This window comes from Penicillium chrysogenum (genome assembly GCF_028827035.1).
Source record: "Penicillium chrysogenum strain IBT 35668 chromosome Unknown utg000001l_segment0_segment0, whole genome shotgun sequence".
In the NCBI taxonomy this organism is placed as follows: Eukaryota; Fungi; Ascomycota; class Eurotiomycetes; order Eurotiales; family Aspergillaceae; genus Penicillium; species Penicillium chrysogenum.
The window spans coordinates 574,488-590,809 of NW_026622749.1; the positions used below are offsets into that span (position 1 = coordinate 574,488).

Genomic DNA, 16,322 nt, shown 5'->3' on the forward strand with positions numbered 1-16,322 from the left:
TATTGGCTTTTTTAATCCAAGGTTCATCCTTCCTTCTTAATTAGATCTCTTGACTCTTGAAAATGCTCTTGATGGCATGGTTGATGGTTGAATTAGGTGGGTATTTTGCCTATGACCAGAACGCGTGTGGTGTGGCTCACTCGCTAGCACCGGCAGGATCGTAGAGGCCGCGAGGCCGTAGGGCAGAGAACACAAATATAAATGTAATATACTAGCATTTTCCGTTGTCGGGTAACTCGGCAATGAAGGTCCAGTGTGGATTGCGCGGAGGATGGAAGCCAATGATTCGTGCAATATCAAAGCGCCGTTAGTGGTATGTACTGTATGTAGACCGGTTTAGTGTGGAGGCTTGGTTAGTACCTTCCGCTAAGAAAGTCACAGTTAAACTAATTTCAAGCAGATATCCCCGTTTGATTTAGGGATATTATGCGGCTCTCCTTATGACATATTTTTTTGCAGAATCCTCGACAAAGTATCCGCTGGTAGCTCTAAGTTTTAGCCTATATATAACGAGACAACTTTCCTCACTGGCTTGGCTAAATTACAGGACTACTATTTTGGCCCCCATTACGTTCATACAGTGGAGTGGTGGGGCAATGCCGTTTCCTAAATCGAATTAACTTGAATGCTCAGGTTCGACTAGCAATAGTGGAATTGTCCTTTCAATGGACCCGTATATACAAAAACTCGAACACCCGCGCCAATTTACTCCGCAGTGAGATGGGCTTTATCGCTTTATGATAGCCTCTAACAGCCTTGAAAGTTCCGATATCGATAATGATCCGACATTGGGTATAAAAGGGGAGGGGGCGGGGAAAGATTTGTGGGCCTGTTAGATAGGGGGAGAATAGGTGTATGTACAGACAACCATGTATAACCACGCGCCCGCAGGATTAGCGGCGCTACCTAGGTAGTCTTGGATGATATTATATAAATCTGCATGTTCCTACGACAACATCCGACATGGATGTAAACGGAAGCGTCAGTGAAAGGGCCACCCGTGGACGGTCTGACGTGGTCCCAACTTCCAAAAACCATAGTCTTTCTACATGAAAATTTTGGCCAACTGAAGGTGTCGCACTGTTTTATATCAATTTAGGATAGAAAGCAATGACAGACTATGTTGGTCTGGACCTTAGTAGTTTATTTGCTACCTCGCTTTCCTTAACTAGAGACTAGTTCATCCTAAAAAGAACCCCACCCTGGTTTGATCGTATCCTATCCCCCCTACTCCATCACTTCTATCGTCCAATATACTATGCTACTAGTACGGATTAATAACGAGCGAGGTGTTCCTTGATAGTCGCACACATCTGCTCCACCTGTTGTGGATTTCCACCTAGGAAAAGTGTGTATCGTCCTATAGATAGAGCTAATAAAACTAGCTGCACTAGATAGGATTAAGGATTAGCGTATTAACCTTTCAAACCTTAGGGTATATAGCTACTTAGTATACACACGTATACTAGATTCAAAGCGCACCTAGTCTAATAAAATGGCTCCTAGAGCAGAGATCGGATAGCTAGTGGGGTATATCTCCAACAACCTATATCGGATCTGGTTCCCGCACAAAGGGGGCCAATATAGAAGGATAGATATCGTTAGAGATGCTATTTTTGACGAAACACGGCGGCATAAAGCAGCGGAGAAGCTGTATACAGAAGAAGCCTTTAGAACGATAACAAATCAGCTAGAAGAAATAAGATGGCCAACAGTTCTTATATGGGATGAAGCTCAGTCTGATCTCAGCACCTAGATACAGATGACATCATATATAGCCTGTATCGCTCTGCATGACGATGTGCAGCACACACAGCAGGGTTATAATCAGCATACAGATGCAGAAGTGCAAGATATAGAGATGCTAGATGTAGATGCAGATGCAGATAGAGAGATGCAAAGTGAGAGAGAAGTGAGGAGGATCATAGACAGCAAACACTATTTGTCATCGAAAAACCATCTGATCTCACCCCGACATCGATCAGACCAACGAGGCAAATAGCAAACAAGCACCATCCAACCTCTCTATCACCAACCTCTCTATCACCAAACTCACCTACATCACCAACCTCACCATCCAATACTATCCAAAACCACCCTTTTACCCCAGAACAGACCCCATTTTCATTATCTGCGGTATCACAAACCCCGGATTCACAACGTGCAGACCATACAGAGCATGCAGATGCGGATCATGCAGAGACGAAGACGATGGGACCGCAAGTGACAGAGGGGACAACTAGGTTGGGACCGCAGATAAGGCCTCGTTTGTTAGCAAACAACCAGGCAAGCGAAATTCGAAGTGAGAGCAAAGTGAGAGATAACTCACTGCCAGTCTCACCATTGCCAGTCTCACTATCCGATATACCGTCTGCAGAGACTGCGATAGACACTCCTTCCCCAAATGGTATCAACCATTCACTCTTTGGTATTTATAGTGTCTCCCCCACCAAAGCAACCTTTCCTCCTTCATCATGTCTCCCAGTTTGGCATCGGCTCATCTCAAGCTTAAACATTGCCAAGAAGACGTCATACTTATTCTCTGAATCAAGACGGAACCTAGTTTGGATTCCCCCTGGACAACCGATCCTGATACCTTACCTGTTTTGAGGCGTTCTACACCCATTCCGTCTGTGTCCCTTGACCTCAGCATGGATCAACTAGCACTCCCGCCTGTGTTGGTGGATGACGACGAAGATAGGATGATCTCTGAGAGCGAGATGCAGCTACAATAAGAGCTGTTGTATGATCCGGTTTTGCACATAGAGATGGTGACTTGACGAAATTTGAACAAGAACGGTTGGAAGTACCTGTTGGCACAAGTGAGTTACTAACTATACACTTCTCTCAATTGACTTCTGATATACTAAATTCCTATAGCTCTACAGTTTCCGTCGGTTGCCTACGTTACTTCACGAAAACCTACGTTACTTCACGAAAAGAACCAGATCTCTTTATCCGATGCCGCTCGGATATTCTTCCATCCTTCGCCATCGAGTGCGGGCGGAGTGAGAGTTGGACGACTATTGCGTGATATGAACCTTTTGTTGGTCGGTGGCAATGGAAATATCGGAGCGGTTGTGCTTTTGAAGTGGAAACTCAAGCGCCGAACGGGACAGGTGAGCGGCTTTGTTGAACTCTTACGTCCGTGACCGAAACGGAATGCCGATTTGTCGGCAACGAGAGGTATGTCTAAGGTCTCGAGTTTAATTAGAATATTTACTAACAGCGTTTAGGAGCTCTTCCCCTAGCCAACTAGGATAACCACACCGCAGGTAATTGAGCTAAGCCGCCAAGAGATGTTTGGCCGTCGCCTGATCTCTAACGAGGCACGCACGGGATCTCCAAATCCAGCTCAAGATTGACAACCTACGGGCGGTGGCACTCGACGCCCTAGACCGGATGAACCTATCCCCTGCTTAATGATGTTGATTCCTCTTGTCTATGGTGAACGACATGCTTATGTTACGTTTTATTATCGAGGACGGAGTACCTTTTCCTTTTCTATGATGACCGGATAACCACTGTTTATCGGAAAGAGTATCCTTGGCGGAGAATTTGGTCCAGAGCCCAAATTCACTTACACTAAGATAGGCTTTGTAGGTTTAATTGGAAGTTTTAGATATTGATATTATCAACTCGATCCGATATTGGGTATAAAAGGGGAGAGAGCGAAAAAAAAAAAAAAAAGAAAAAAACAAAAGAAATACGTAGGGGCCTATTAGATAGGGGGGGAATAGGCGTATATAGTCTTAAATGATATCATATAAATGTGCTACAACAACATCCGGTATGGATGTAAACGGAAGCGTTAGTGAAAGGGCCACGGTCTGACGTGGTCCTAACTCCTAAAAACCATGGTCTTTCTATATAGAAATTTTGGCTAACTAAAGGTGTCGCCTATTATATATCAATTTAGGATCGAAAACAATGACAGACTATGTGGGTCTAGACCTTGGTAGTTTATTTGCTACCTCGCTTTCCTCAACCAGAGACGACATAGTTCTTCCCAAAAAGAACCCCACCCTGGTTTGATCGTATCCTATCCCCCCTACTCCATCACTTCCATCGTCCGATATACTGTGCTGCTAGTGACGGATCAATAGCGAGCGAGGTGTTCCTTGATAGTCGCACACATCTGCTCCACCTGTTGTGGATTTCCGACCCAGGAAAAGTGTGTATCGTCCGTAAGCGGGACCAGCTGGACGTCGGAATCGCTTGGTAACAAGCTGTCCAGTCCGTTGAGTCGAGTGCCGTCATAGTACTCGTACAGGCGACGCTGGTTCTCGGATTCGTACTTGTTGTTCGGCCTCATGGCCTTGAACAGCACAATGCGATCTGTTGCAGAGGGCAGGCGTTGGAAGTTGGCCGGATCGGGATTGTAGATGTGATGGATCGGGTCCAGAATCTCAGTGTCCCCCAAGCCAATGGTGCGTGTCGCTCCCCGCACGTTGAAATAGGTGTCGATAATACCGAGGAAGCCAATCTTCTCGTCCGAGGCTACCAGTCGCCGCGACATTTCCATTGCGAGAATTCCTCCGAAGCTCCATCCGATGAAGTGGTACGGTCCGTGTGGTTGGATGTCGCGTACTTGGTCGAGATACATTTCCGCCAGCTCCTCGAACGTGCGCAGGCGTTTGCTGTGCAAGTAGTAGTTGTTGAAGACCACCATATTTGTCTGACGCAGGCGCTTGACGATGTTGTTGAAGTAACTCTCGGCGCCTCCTTCGCCCGGCGGCAGCAGGAACAGCGTCGGTCCCTGTCGTGGAGGTTCCAGATACTCGAAATACGGCGTATATGTCTCCGCCGGTTGAGGAACATCCGGGAATCGCGAGGTTTGCTGACTTGCCCTGCCGTCGAGGATCTTGTTCAGTCCTTCCTCGATGCTCGAGATGAATTGCTCGCTCTCCTCAGGGCTCCAAGCACTGTCCACGTCGATGATCATAGTGCCGTCAATACACACGGCCGTGACGTCGACGGCAGAAGAGCTCCGGTCTTTGTCCTCTGGGCTAGTCATGAGTCCGTATTCAAATTCGTTGTCGCCCACCGCGAGGACCCATTCCTTTGGCTTCGATTGCTTGCGGGCGAGCTGGCCCAGGTAGTTGACGGTCACCTGGGGCAGCGGGTGTTGAGTATAGCCATACAAGGTTCCATACCCGACGCCACGGGCAGGCACCTGTCTGAACCGTTCGCTCACAGCGGCGACTCCTTGAACAATGTTCTCGGTGCTGAGACGGGGAATTTCAAATGGATACATGGTGGTGAACCAACCCACGGTGCGGCTCACATCCAGTGTCTGATCCACTTCTTCTTCACGGCCATGTCCCTCGATCGTAACCATACTTGGGCCGGTTGGAGCGATATGTTGGAGCGCCAATCCAACTGAAGTCAGGAGGGAGTCGTACACGGAGACATCCTGTCGATCGATTCCTCCTTGGATCAGCGAGGCTGTCTTCTCAGGGCTCAAACTTCTGCTCAGGCGCACGCGCGAACCGGTTGACGTAGGCAATGCGGATATGCTGGAAGCTGTTTCCATGACGAGCTTATTCCAATGGTTCCTCTCAGAGTCTGACGCCTTGTAATTTTGGATGGCTTCAGCCCACTGCCGGAAACTGCTGCCCTTGCTTCCGAGGCTTCCATTTCGGTACAGCGTCTGCAGGTCACGGACAAGGATCTGCCAGCTGACGGTGTCAATGGCCATATGGTGAACGGAGAACCAGACTCGCGCGGATCGGTCTTCATACCCATGTAGGTAGCCAATGGCACCGATGGGTCCGTTCTCAAGGTTGAAGCCAGACTGCCACCCATCCAATATCTCGTTGACGGCCGCGGACCCGTCGACATCTTTTACGTTCAGCACCCGAAGCTGGGCAGGAGAGAAGTCCTCAGCAAAGGACTGCACGAATCCGACTTCCTCTCGCTTGAGTCGCATGCGGAAAACATCGTGATACTGTTGCAAGTCCCTGACAGCAGCGCTTAAGGAATCAACATCCAGCTCTGGCGTTCGGACGTAGAAAGTGTGATTCCAATACATCGGATGCTGCAGAGCCTTTGACAAAAACCAGTCTTGAATCGGCAGTAGGGGCGCCTCGCCGATGACCGGCCCTTGTTCGGTTCGGAACTGAGTCACATTACTCCGGTCGGAGTCCTTCATGAAGACGTTATCATGGAGGGCTCGGGCGGTACGATGTTCAAAGATATCCCGAACGGTGATCTTGCAGCCCACCTGGTTGTGAATCTGGGCCACGAGATGCAAAGATGTGATGCTGTCGCCACCCAGTTTGAACAAGTCGTCGTCGATACCGCATCGCTCCATTCCCAAGGCGGATTCCCACAGTCTGCACATCTTGGCCTCGATTATGTTCCTTGGTGGGCTGTACGAGGACTGCGCGGAGTCGTTGATAATCTCCGGCAATCTCCGGACGTCGAGCTTTCCGTTAATCGTCACAGGCAGTGCGCCTTCCAGACAGCAGAGGTGGCTTGGCACCATGTACGTTGGAAGCCTTGCTTTCATGAAAGTGAGAATATCGGCTTCCGATACCGTTTCATTGTCCGTGGTATAGTAACCGACCAGAGAGTGAGCGGTCCGGGAATAGGTATCGTTGTTCTCATACTTGGCAACGACTGCACCCTCCCGGACACCGGGACTTGAAGTGAGCACGTTCTGAACTTCAGAAATCTCGATCCGGTATCCCCTCATCTTGATCTGCAGATCGCCTCTTCCTAGGTATTCCAGTTGCGGCTGCTGCTGACGGTTGAAACGCAATCGAACCAGGTCGCCGGTCTTGTAGAGCCGCGCAAAGCGCCCCATAGCGACGTCCTCCTCGTTGCAGAAAGGGTTGGGAATGAATCGCTGATCCGTTAGAAGAGGTTGGTTGAGATAACCACGCGTAACGCTGTCGCCGGCAAGATAGAGTTCTCCGACAGCATCGAAGGGGACGGGCTGAAGTGCCGCGTTCAGCACATACGCTCGGGTACCAGGGAGCACTTCCCGAAGAGCATTCTCAAATATCGAATTCGTTGTGAATTCCGCGATAATGCTGTACACCGTGGTCTCGGTGACACCATAGGCATTGTAGATGGGACCGTTGAATCGGCGGCGCATCTTCTCGTACTGCGTGGCGTGAAGCTCTTCACCCGCGGCGGTAACAACCTGCAGATGGTCCAGTCGTGCCAGATCGATCTTCTGCAGTAAGGATGGTGTGCCGCTGAGATAGGAGAGACCGTGGGTGCTGGCCATTCTGTAAAATTCATCATCTGTGACGAACTCAGCTGGGGGAACGATCAGCTTGTGTCCGCTGAGCACCGACAACACAAGTTGTTCGACGGAGAAGTCGAAGACGTAGTTGGACAGGAACAGGACGCCATGATGCTTGGTACAGTCTCGACCGAAATACCGCTCCCGGAGGGCATCGCGTAGAAGAAGAATTGCCTTTTGCTCAACTAGGACTCCCTTTGGCTTACCGGAAGTGCCTGAAGTGAAGATTATATACGCTAGATTGTCGAGGCTAGCAATTGTGGGCAGGTCAGCAGCTGACTGTTGGCTGACCGCCGTCTCGATGGCGGGCGAGTTGACTGCAATCACCTTCGCGCCATGGCGTTCACATTTCGAAGCATGACTGGAGTGCACAAGGACAGCCTTCGCTTTAATCTCCTCCAGAATCAGCTGGACGCGTCCGGGTGGGTAAGTCGGATCCAAGGGCACATATGCTGCACCGGCCTTCCAAATCGCGAGAATGCAAATAATCGTGTCGATACTCTTTTCCAGCATCAAAGCTACTCGGTCGTCTGCCCCAATACAGGACACGGACTGTAAGTACCGGGCGAGCTGGTTAGCCTGCCCGTTAAGATCAGCATAACTAAGTGCTCTATCTCCCTGCACGACGGCAATCTTCTCTGCGGCGAGGAAAGCTTCGCGCTCAAAGGCCTGGTTCAACGACGCTACTTTCTGCTCCTCAGCAGTCGTCGCAAGTGGGGACTGTGCCAATGGCAAGTGCAGATCGCCATTCTCTGTCGGGCGAACTAACGACAGCTGCGTATCCTCATTGATCCCTTCTGCACTCAGTTCGGACAGCTGGCGCAGGAGATACTCATAGGTATGCAAAAAACCCTGAATCGTGCTTTTGTTGAATAGGCTGGTCGCATAGTTGAAGTTGACTCTCAATCCCGACTCCAATTCCGTGACCGTTGCGTTCAGATCGAACTTCGCGACGGAATCCACGGGCTGAACCGGCCGGTATTGATTAAATACAAGCGACCCTTCATCTTCCGACCTGGCATCGTGTTCTCCGTTCGCACGGGATTCGAAGTTGAACACGTTCTGTACCAGCGGATGCCGGCTGGGGTCATTATCCACCTGCAGCAGCTTCGTCACTTCCTGGAACGGCATGTCTTGGTGCAGTTGGGCGTCCACGAGCTCTTTCATTACCCTTCTGATGAGCCCGCAAATGGCTGACTGAGAAATATCCACCCTTAGCACCACAAGGTTGACGAAGAATCCAATGACCGATTGGAACTGAGGATGCGTTCGGTGGCTGACTGGGATACCCACGGAAACTTCGGACTGGTTCGCGTACGAGGCTAGCATAATGCAATAAACGGAAAGCAACACGACGTACAGACTCGACTTGCAACGTTTGGCCACCCCCCCTCAGGTTCTCCGTTTCCTTCTTGCTAAGCTCGATACTGAGGTCGTCACCGTCGTATTTGAATTGCACAGGACGTGGGCGGTCCGTGATCAGCTGCAATGGTTCCAAGCCGATCAGTTTCCGCAGCCAAAAGTCGGACAGGTTGCGCATGCGATCGCCAGACAGCTGCCGGCGATGGTAGAGCGCATATTCCTTGTACTGCGCTTTGAGGGCTGGCAAGTTCGCTGCACTCTTGGTTTTCTGGAGCGCTGCGTACAAGGCCCGAAGCTCTTGCTCGAAGACTTTCAACGACCATGCATCGAAGCAGGTATGGTGGAACGCCAGAATGAGATACAGGCTCCCGGATTCGAGTTTAAGGATGCGGGCCTCCCAAGGCAGTTCATCATCGAGGCGGAAAACATGCTGGGATAGACTGGCTATCTCTTGGTCCAGCCGCTCCACCTGCTTGGCTGTGTCCACCTTGATGGAGAACATGTCCTGGGCTTCATCGGGACTCAGTACCTTCTGAAGATAGATGCCGGTTGCGTGATCCTTAATCAGTAAAGTTCTCAACGCCTCATGCCGAGCAAGGTTTCCACGCAGCGCCTGCTCGAGAACCGACGCGTCAACCGAGCCAGGCAGTTCAAATGCAGCGTCGATATTGTATGCATTGCTGCCATTCTCAAATTCGTGGATGAAGAGGAGCCGCTCCTGGGCACGGGACACGGGAATCATCTGCGTATCATTGCAATCTATGGGAGTAATTTCGTGCACATCTGCAGCATCGTTCAGGATCAAGTGCGTCTGGGCTTCAACTGTCCGGTGACAGAAAAGGGCGCTGACTGAGACAGCGCGGTTAAAGGACTCGTGAATCATGAAGGAAAGCTTTGTGCTCTTTAGGCTGTCACCTCCCAGGCTGAAGAAATCGCTGTAAATGCCGATCTCCTCTGGGTGCATCTCGAGTAGTTCCGCCCAGATGTCACACAAGGAGCGTTCGATTTCACTACGCGGCGGCACCACGTCAATCTCGCTCTCTTCCTCGGCTGGGGGCAAAGCCTTGGTGTCTAATTTTCCACTAGGAGTGACGGGGAACTTGCTGACGAGAATGAGACGAGAGGGCACCATGTAGCCAGGGAGCCGAGACTGCATGAAGCGCCGAATGGCAGCGGACGGCAGCGCTGCATCGGCGACATAGTAACCAACCAGGAATTTCTGGGCCCCTTCTCTGCAATCCTTGGCAATCACCACAGACTGTTTGATTCCGTGATAAGACGATAGGATGGCCTCAATCTCGCCTAGTTCGATGCGCAGTCCGCGAATCTTGACCTGGAAGTCATTACGACCTAGATACTCGACCTCCCCGCTGCTTCCAGGAATCCAGCGTACCAGGTCACCGGTCTTGTACAAACGGGAGTTACGACATTCTCGCTTATCTTCTTCCGACTGGAATGGATTAGGAATAAAACGCTCCGCGGTCACATCTGCGCGATTGTGATAGCCCCGTACCACTCCTTCACCACCCAGGTAGAGCTCGCCGACAGCCCCTATGGGGGTGCGCTTCATGTCCTCGTTCAGCACATAGCTCGTGCTATTGTGGACCTGTTGGCCAATACTTTTGTCCATTCGCCGCTCTGGGAATGGATAGAGCCGCTTGTGGGTGGTGATGGAAACTTCTGTTGGGCCGTAGCCGTTGATGACGAGGCCATGGAACGTTTCGCGGATCTTGTCGAAGACCGGTTCGCTGAACGCCTCCCCAACGCAGTCCACACGGCGTAGATGGTCTTTGAACCGGCCAAATTCGTACATGGAGACCACGGATGGGGTGCCAGACAAGTAGGTCACTCGGTTCTTCTCAATGTATCTGTAGAGTCGCTCTTTGTCCCCGCGCATTTCGTCGTTGAGGACCAGGAGGGTTTGGCCATTAAGAATGGCGTCGGTCATCTGCTCCACGAAATGGTCGAACACATAGTTGGAAAAGGAGAGAATTACCTCGTCGTCAGTATCCCGTAGGCCGAATATTTTGGATAGCGACACCTGCAGGTTGACCACTCCATGATGCTCTACCGTGACGCCCTTGGGCCGACCTGTCGTTCCAGAGGTATAGATGATATAAGCCAAGTCCGTGCTCCGACTCAACGGTGAAGGGTTCGATACGCTCCACTTGGAATCCGGATTGGCAGGCAAGACAGAGGGATAAAGAAGCGTGCCGGAGGCGGCCATTCCCTTGATGCGAGGCAGATAGCAGGAGTCCGCGATGACTGCGAGGGCTTGTGTGTCCTCTAGGATGTATTGAATGCGGTCGTTAGGATATCCAGGGTCAATGGGGACATAGGCACCGCCGCTCTTCCATACGGCCAGAATGCTGACGATCATATGCTCGCTCTTGTCCATCACCAGCGCAATGACCTCGTTGGGGTTGGGGCTGACGTCGGACCTTAGCTGATGTGCCATACGGTTCGCCCGCTCATTCAACTCGCGGTAAGTCAAGGACGTCTCCTCATAGACCACTGCTATCTTGTCCGGCTTCTGGCTCGCTTCGTTTACAAACATCTCATGAAGCGTGGTATCGGGAAACTCAGCTTCCGTGGCATTCCACGCGGCGAGTTGCTCCAATTGGATAGATGAGAGATACTCCAGGCTGCCGACGGGTTCATTCAAACCTCGGGCAACCTGCATCAGTGTGTCCTGGACCATATGAAGAAGTTCGGAGATCATAACCTCCTCAAATAGCTCACTGGCGTAGCAGATGGATACTGTGAATCCGCCAGTCGTCTCGACTTCGCGCGCGATGACAGCCAGTGGATAATTCAGCTTCTCAGTGCCGCCTTCAATCGAATACCCCAGTTCAGTCTGGTGCTCAAGTGTTCGCGATTTGTCCAAATTCGGGTAGTTTTCAAGCACGAATAAAGAATCGAATAATCCGTGCTTTAAGTCGGTTTTGTGCAAACGGCCCAGTTCCACATTGCCCCGGCTGTTCATGACGTTTACCTTGGCCTGCACATCCTCGATGGCCTCCATGATGGTCTTATCCTTGAACGTCGAATGATCGAGTACCAGCGGTAGCGTGTTGATATACGGACCAACTGCTCGTTCAATTCCCAAGATGGGCAGGTTCCTTCCAGAAATGGTCGTGCCGGTGATGGTGTGGGTGCCACCGCCATAAGCGTGCAGCACGGCGTGCCAAACAAATTGGAGAATCGAATGTAAGGTAATACCCTGGGCGGAGCAGGTCTGACGAAGGTCTGCTAGCCATGCGTCTCCAGAGAGAGCAATTGTCAGCTGTCGCTGCTCCTGCACCTGGTCATAGTCTGCCAGCTGGACTTTGTAACGACTGCGCTCGTTCAACAAGGCGTTCATATCACACCGTTCGTTGATCTTTTGAACCACACCGGCCCAAAAGTCGAGGTGATCCTCACGGTGAGCGTGGAGATACCGCTGGGTGCGAGTGTAAGGGTCATCTATGGACGGAGTGGGATTGTCCCCATGCAGCAGTTGCAGGTAGGTCTCGTGAACCTTTTCGAACAAGAGTGGCAGACTCCAACCATCGAGGATTGCATGGTGGCAGCTGAAAAGACACGTGAAGCGATTCTCGCTGTGTTTAATCAGGTATACGCGGAACAGTCCGCCAACATCCAGCTTGAATCTCTCCGTAAGGTCTTGGCGCCGCAAGTCATCCAATTTCCGGTCCTCGGCAGCACCTGCGGGAACGTCGGTGAAGTAGAGGAAACGCCAGTCCAATGGTGGATCCTGATCGATCAGTTGGAAAACCTCCTTTTCCCATGAGAACCGCAACCGCAGCGCCGGAAAGGACTGCTCTGCATGCTTCCAGGCTCTCTGAAACAGATCTGGAGACAATGTGGTGTTGTATCGTAGAACGGACTGCATCACATAGGCGTCGGATTGTTCCATGCTCTTGAGGTAATGGTAGACGAATCCCTGCTGAAGACTGTTTGCCAGATAGACATTGTCCGTTGCTGCTTTCTCCTCAGGCAGCTCTGCCCGCGCCTCATGGGGTTCGTCGGATTTCTCCTGCTGCTTGTTCTGTAGAAGGTCTGCCATGCGCTCAAGTGTCCTTGTTGCAAAGACATCTTCGACGGAGATGCTGACCGAAAGTCGTTGTCGGATGCGTGCGATCAGTTGGATGCAGGTGATGCTGTGCCCTCCGAGGCGGAAGAAGTTGTCGTTGCGAGAGACCGATCTCTGGCGGGCTCCCAACACGTCGGCCCAGATTTCCCCGAGGGCGATTTCCGTATCGCCTCGAAGGTCGGAACGGACCTCCGTAGAATTGGAGATATCGACGGCCGGCAAGGCGCGCAGGTCCGCCTTCCCGTTCACATTCACTGGGATCTGCGACAGCTGTACCAACCGCGTGGGAATCATGTATCGAGGCAGTTTCTTCTCTAAAAATGACAGCAGGTCCGCCTCGGACACTGAGGCGCTATCACAAACATAATAACCCACGAGGTGCTCGTTGGTAGTTTCCTCTGGACCGTTGCGGAGCTTTTTGGACACCACTAAACTGGTCCGGACCCTAGGGTACAGAGCCAGCATCGTCTCAATTTCACCAGGTTCAATTCGAATACCTCGCAGTTTGATCTGGAAATCTGCACGTCCGAGATACTCAACCTCGCCGTTCGGAAGCCAGCGGGCCAGGTCACCGGTCTTGTACATCAAGCTGTTGATCCCGAGCTGCTTCTCGCAATCCGTTTGGAAGGGGTTGGGAATGAAGCGGTGCGGCGTGAGTTCGGGGCGGTTGAGGTATCCCTTGGAAATGCCCAACCCTCCGATATGCAACTCGCCCGTAGCTCCAATCGGAACACGTTTAAGGGATGGATTGAGGATGTAGCACTTGACGTTGCGCACCGGTCTCCCCAGACTCGTGTCCTTACGGGCCGACTCCGGTTCGAAAATCTTGAGGGCCGTTACAAAGGCCGACTCGGTAAAACCATACTCGTTGAGGATGCGATTCTTGAACCGCTGCCGCAGCGCCAGATACCGGGCTTCTGTCAGGTTCTCACCCACCAGGATCATCCGATTCAGTGATGGGCAGTCGGAAAAGTCGTACTCTTGCAGGACAGAGGCAGTACCATTGAGGTAGGTGATGCTGTGTCTGCGTATGAACGGCAGGAGCGTATCGGCATCATATTTTTCCACGTCATTGATAACTGCGAGGAGATGGCCATTCACGAGTGCCATGAGCGTCTGTCGAACGAACGGCTCGAATACGCAGGCCGAGAAAAGCAGAATGGCTTCGTGGTGCTGCCCGGCCACCCCGTACGTTGCAGACAGGTCGGTGATACTGTTCACCACATTGGTGTGTTGTTTAAATATGCCCTTTGGGAAGCCAGTGGTCCCAGAGGTGTAAGTCACATAGGCGAGCTGCTGGCTTGTGAGGGGTAGGTCGTCCAAGTTATGCGCGGGGAATTTTGAGGAATCCTGAGCAAGGGAGGCCAACAAGGGCTCCAGACGGATAATGCATAGGTTTCTATCGCCGATGACCTCTCGCTGGAGCCTCTCCACATGTCGATTACTGGCGATGACGGCCCGTGCCTTGGTGTCATCCAGCACGAAGCGCACTCGCTCATCCGGATAAGTCGGGTCGATGGGCACGTAGGCGGCGCCGGATTTCCACACGCCGAGGATGGTAACAATGAGTTTCTCGCTCTTATCAAGAAACAATGCGACTAGCTGCTCGGGCAGGATACCAATGGAACGGAGATAGCGTGCGAGGCTGTTGCCTTGGGCATTGAGCTCGCCGTAAGTGAGCTCTCGCTCGTCGCAGACAACGGCTATTTTGTCTTCATGCCGTTCAACCACCTCTTCAATGAGATGATGCAGTCGCTTTGATGAAGGGTACTCGCCATCCGTGTTGTTCCACTCTTCCAGCTGCTGCTTCTGCTCTGCGGATAGTAGTTCGATATCGGCAACCGGGGTCACTCTTCCTATCACTGCTTCGGCGAGCAAGATGTTTAGGGCATCGGTAAAATTGCATATCGTCTCCTCGTTGAAGAGACAGTCGGAGAAACGCAGAGTCAGCGAGAGGTTGGCATCACACTCCCGCACTATCACTGCGAGGGGAAAGTCGAAACACGGAAGACGAGCATCGTCTGCATCGACAAAGCTGACGAGTAAGTCAAATAACCCCATTTTCACGAGACTTGACCCGGAGTCAATCGCAGTCACTGACTCCTTCTCGGAACCGCGCCCCGCTTCGATACTCTCGACCGCCTGCGCGACGGACCATCCGTCTCTGTTCTCATGGGTGACGATTGTGGGGGAGACTACCCAGGATGGCGAAGAATTCTGCAAATTCTGCTCACGGTGCAGAGAGGCGGTGATAGTGTGTGTGCCATTTCCAAACCCTTTTAGCATCTGGTGCACGGAGAAATTAATGACGGATCCCACGCTCACACGGCGTTCTAGGCACAGCTCTTGGAGCGCGGCATGTACGTCAACAGGGACCGTCATCAAGCGCTCCTGGTAGGCAGCGCTCGCGTCACCGAACCCAGTCGATGCGAGCTGATATCGCGTGGAGTCGGTTGTCAGACCACTCAGGTCGCAGCGCTCGGGGACCTGGTTGACGCACTCCTTCCACCGTTCGATTCCTCCACGGAAACGGACGCGGATACTGCCGTCGGCCGCATTCCCACTGCAAGGGTCCATGGTGTCCCTAGTGCTGGGCTTGAAGATGCCATTGCTGGGTTTGATGGTCCCATTTTTCACACTCGAGCTCCCACTGGCGTTCAGGGATGTAGTGGCCGAGAAGCTTATCGGCGTGGTTCCGTTCGGTGGCTTCAGTTGAGTCATCTCTGTCAATGACCAATAATTGGTAGGGACGGATCGGATGCAACAACAAGTGTTAGAAAAAACGCAATCACAGACAAGCTCGAGGGGAATTCCTTATACTGGGCCTGCTGCATTGGTCTGCCATTGCAGGGTATATATGGCTGACCTGGCCAATCTCCATCGAGAATCTGGGCGACTGAAGCACTGCCCGCAGACAAGATGGAGACTTTCGTCTAGCACGGTCTACGGCAGATCCGATGCCATTGGCTCTGTCAACTGTCGACTACATGTATCTGCATGTTGCATCGGGAAATCCCACCACAAGGACAGCCAAGCGGCCCCGCGACTTGGCAGTGGGCAAACTACGCCCGATTCTGGTGCCAAGAACCGAGAAGAATGAGACAGACCCACGTTGCACTCTAACCGGATGCTATCGACTTATGGTGGCTGAAGATTCAACACGCTGCAACGAGAGCCAAGGTGGTCCGGACATTTTCTACGTGCCGGTTTACCTTGGAACATCGCCGTCGTTGAGTGCACGTTGCCTACTCTCTCGTGGCTTGGCTGGGCCCACGAGCCCGATTGACTCGACGGTGTTACTTGGGTATCTATGGCCCCGTTTTCTGGCACGGTAATGATAAGTACTTACTAGACCTTCGATCGGGGGAGTGTTGCTCTGCCCGAGGATCAACGATTGGCCTGATCGCACCGTCTGCAAATGCCACGGTGCGGACCGACTGAAATCTCAGACCACCAAAGACCCTCCGACTTCGAGATACGGTTACTAATTTTACACTGGCTCCAGCGGTCCCATCCAGTAAGCATCTGGGCTGCAAGCGTATAAGGTCTCCAGGTTGCCTCAGCATAAACACCCCGCCCCCGCTCAGGCACAGAGGAAGAGAGCTCAGG

The 16,322-nt window shown here is 52.0% G+C and overlaps 1 protein-coding gene across 1 annotated transcript; it reads right to left on the bottom strand.

Moving 5' to 3' along the window:
- Positions 1–4,099: 4,099 nt before the first annotated feature.
- Positions 4,100–15,434, bottom strand: N7489_000233 (AMP-dependent synthetase/ligase; the record flags this gene model as incomplete). Its single annotated transcript, XM_056705988.1, has 2 exons — positions 4,100–8,563; positions 8,619–15,434. 2 exons carry the CDS (start codon positions 15,432–15,434, stop codon positions 4,100–4,102), a joined length of 11,280 nt encoding a protein of 3,759 aa, XP_056570290.1.
- Positions 15,435–16,322: the final 888 nt, after the last annotated feature.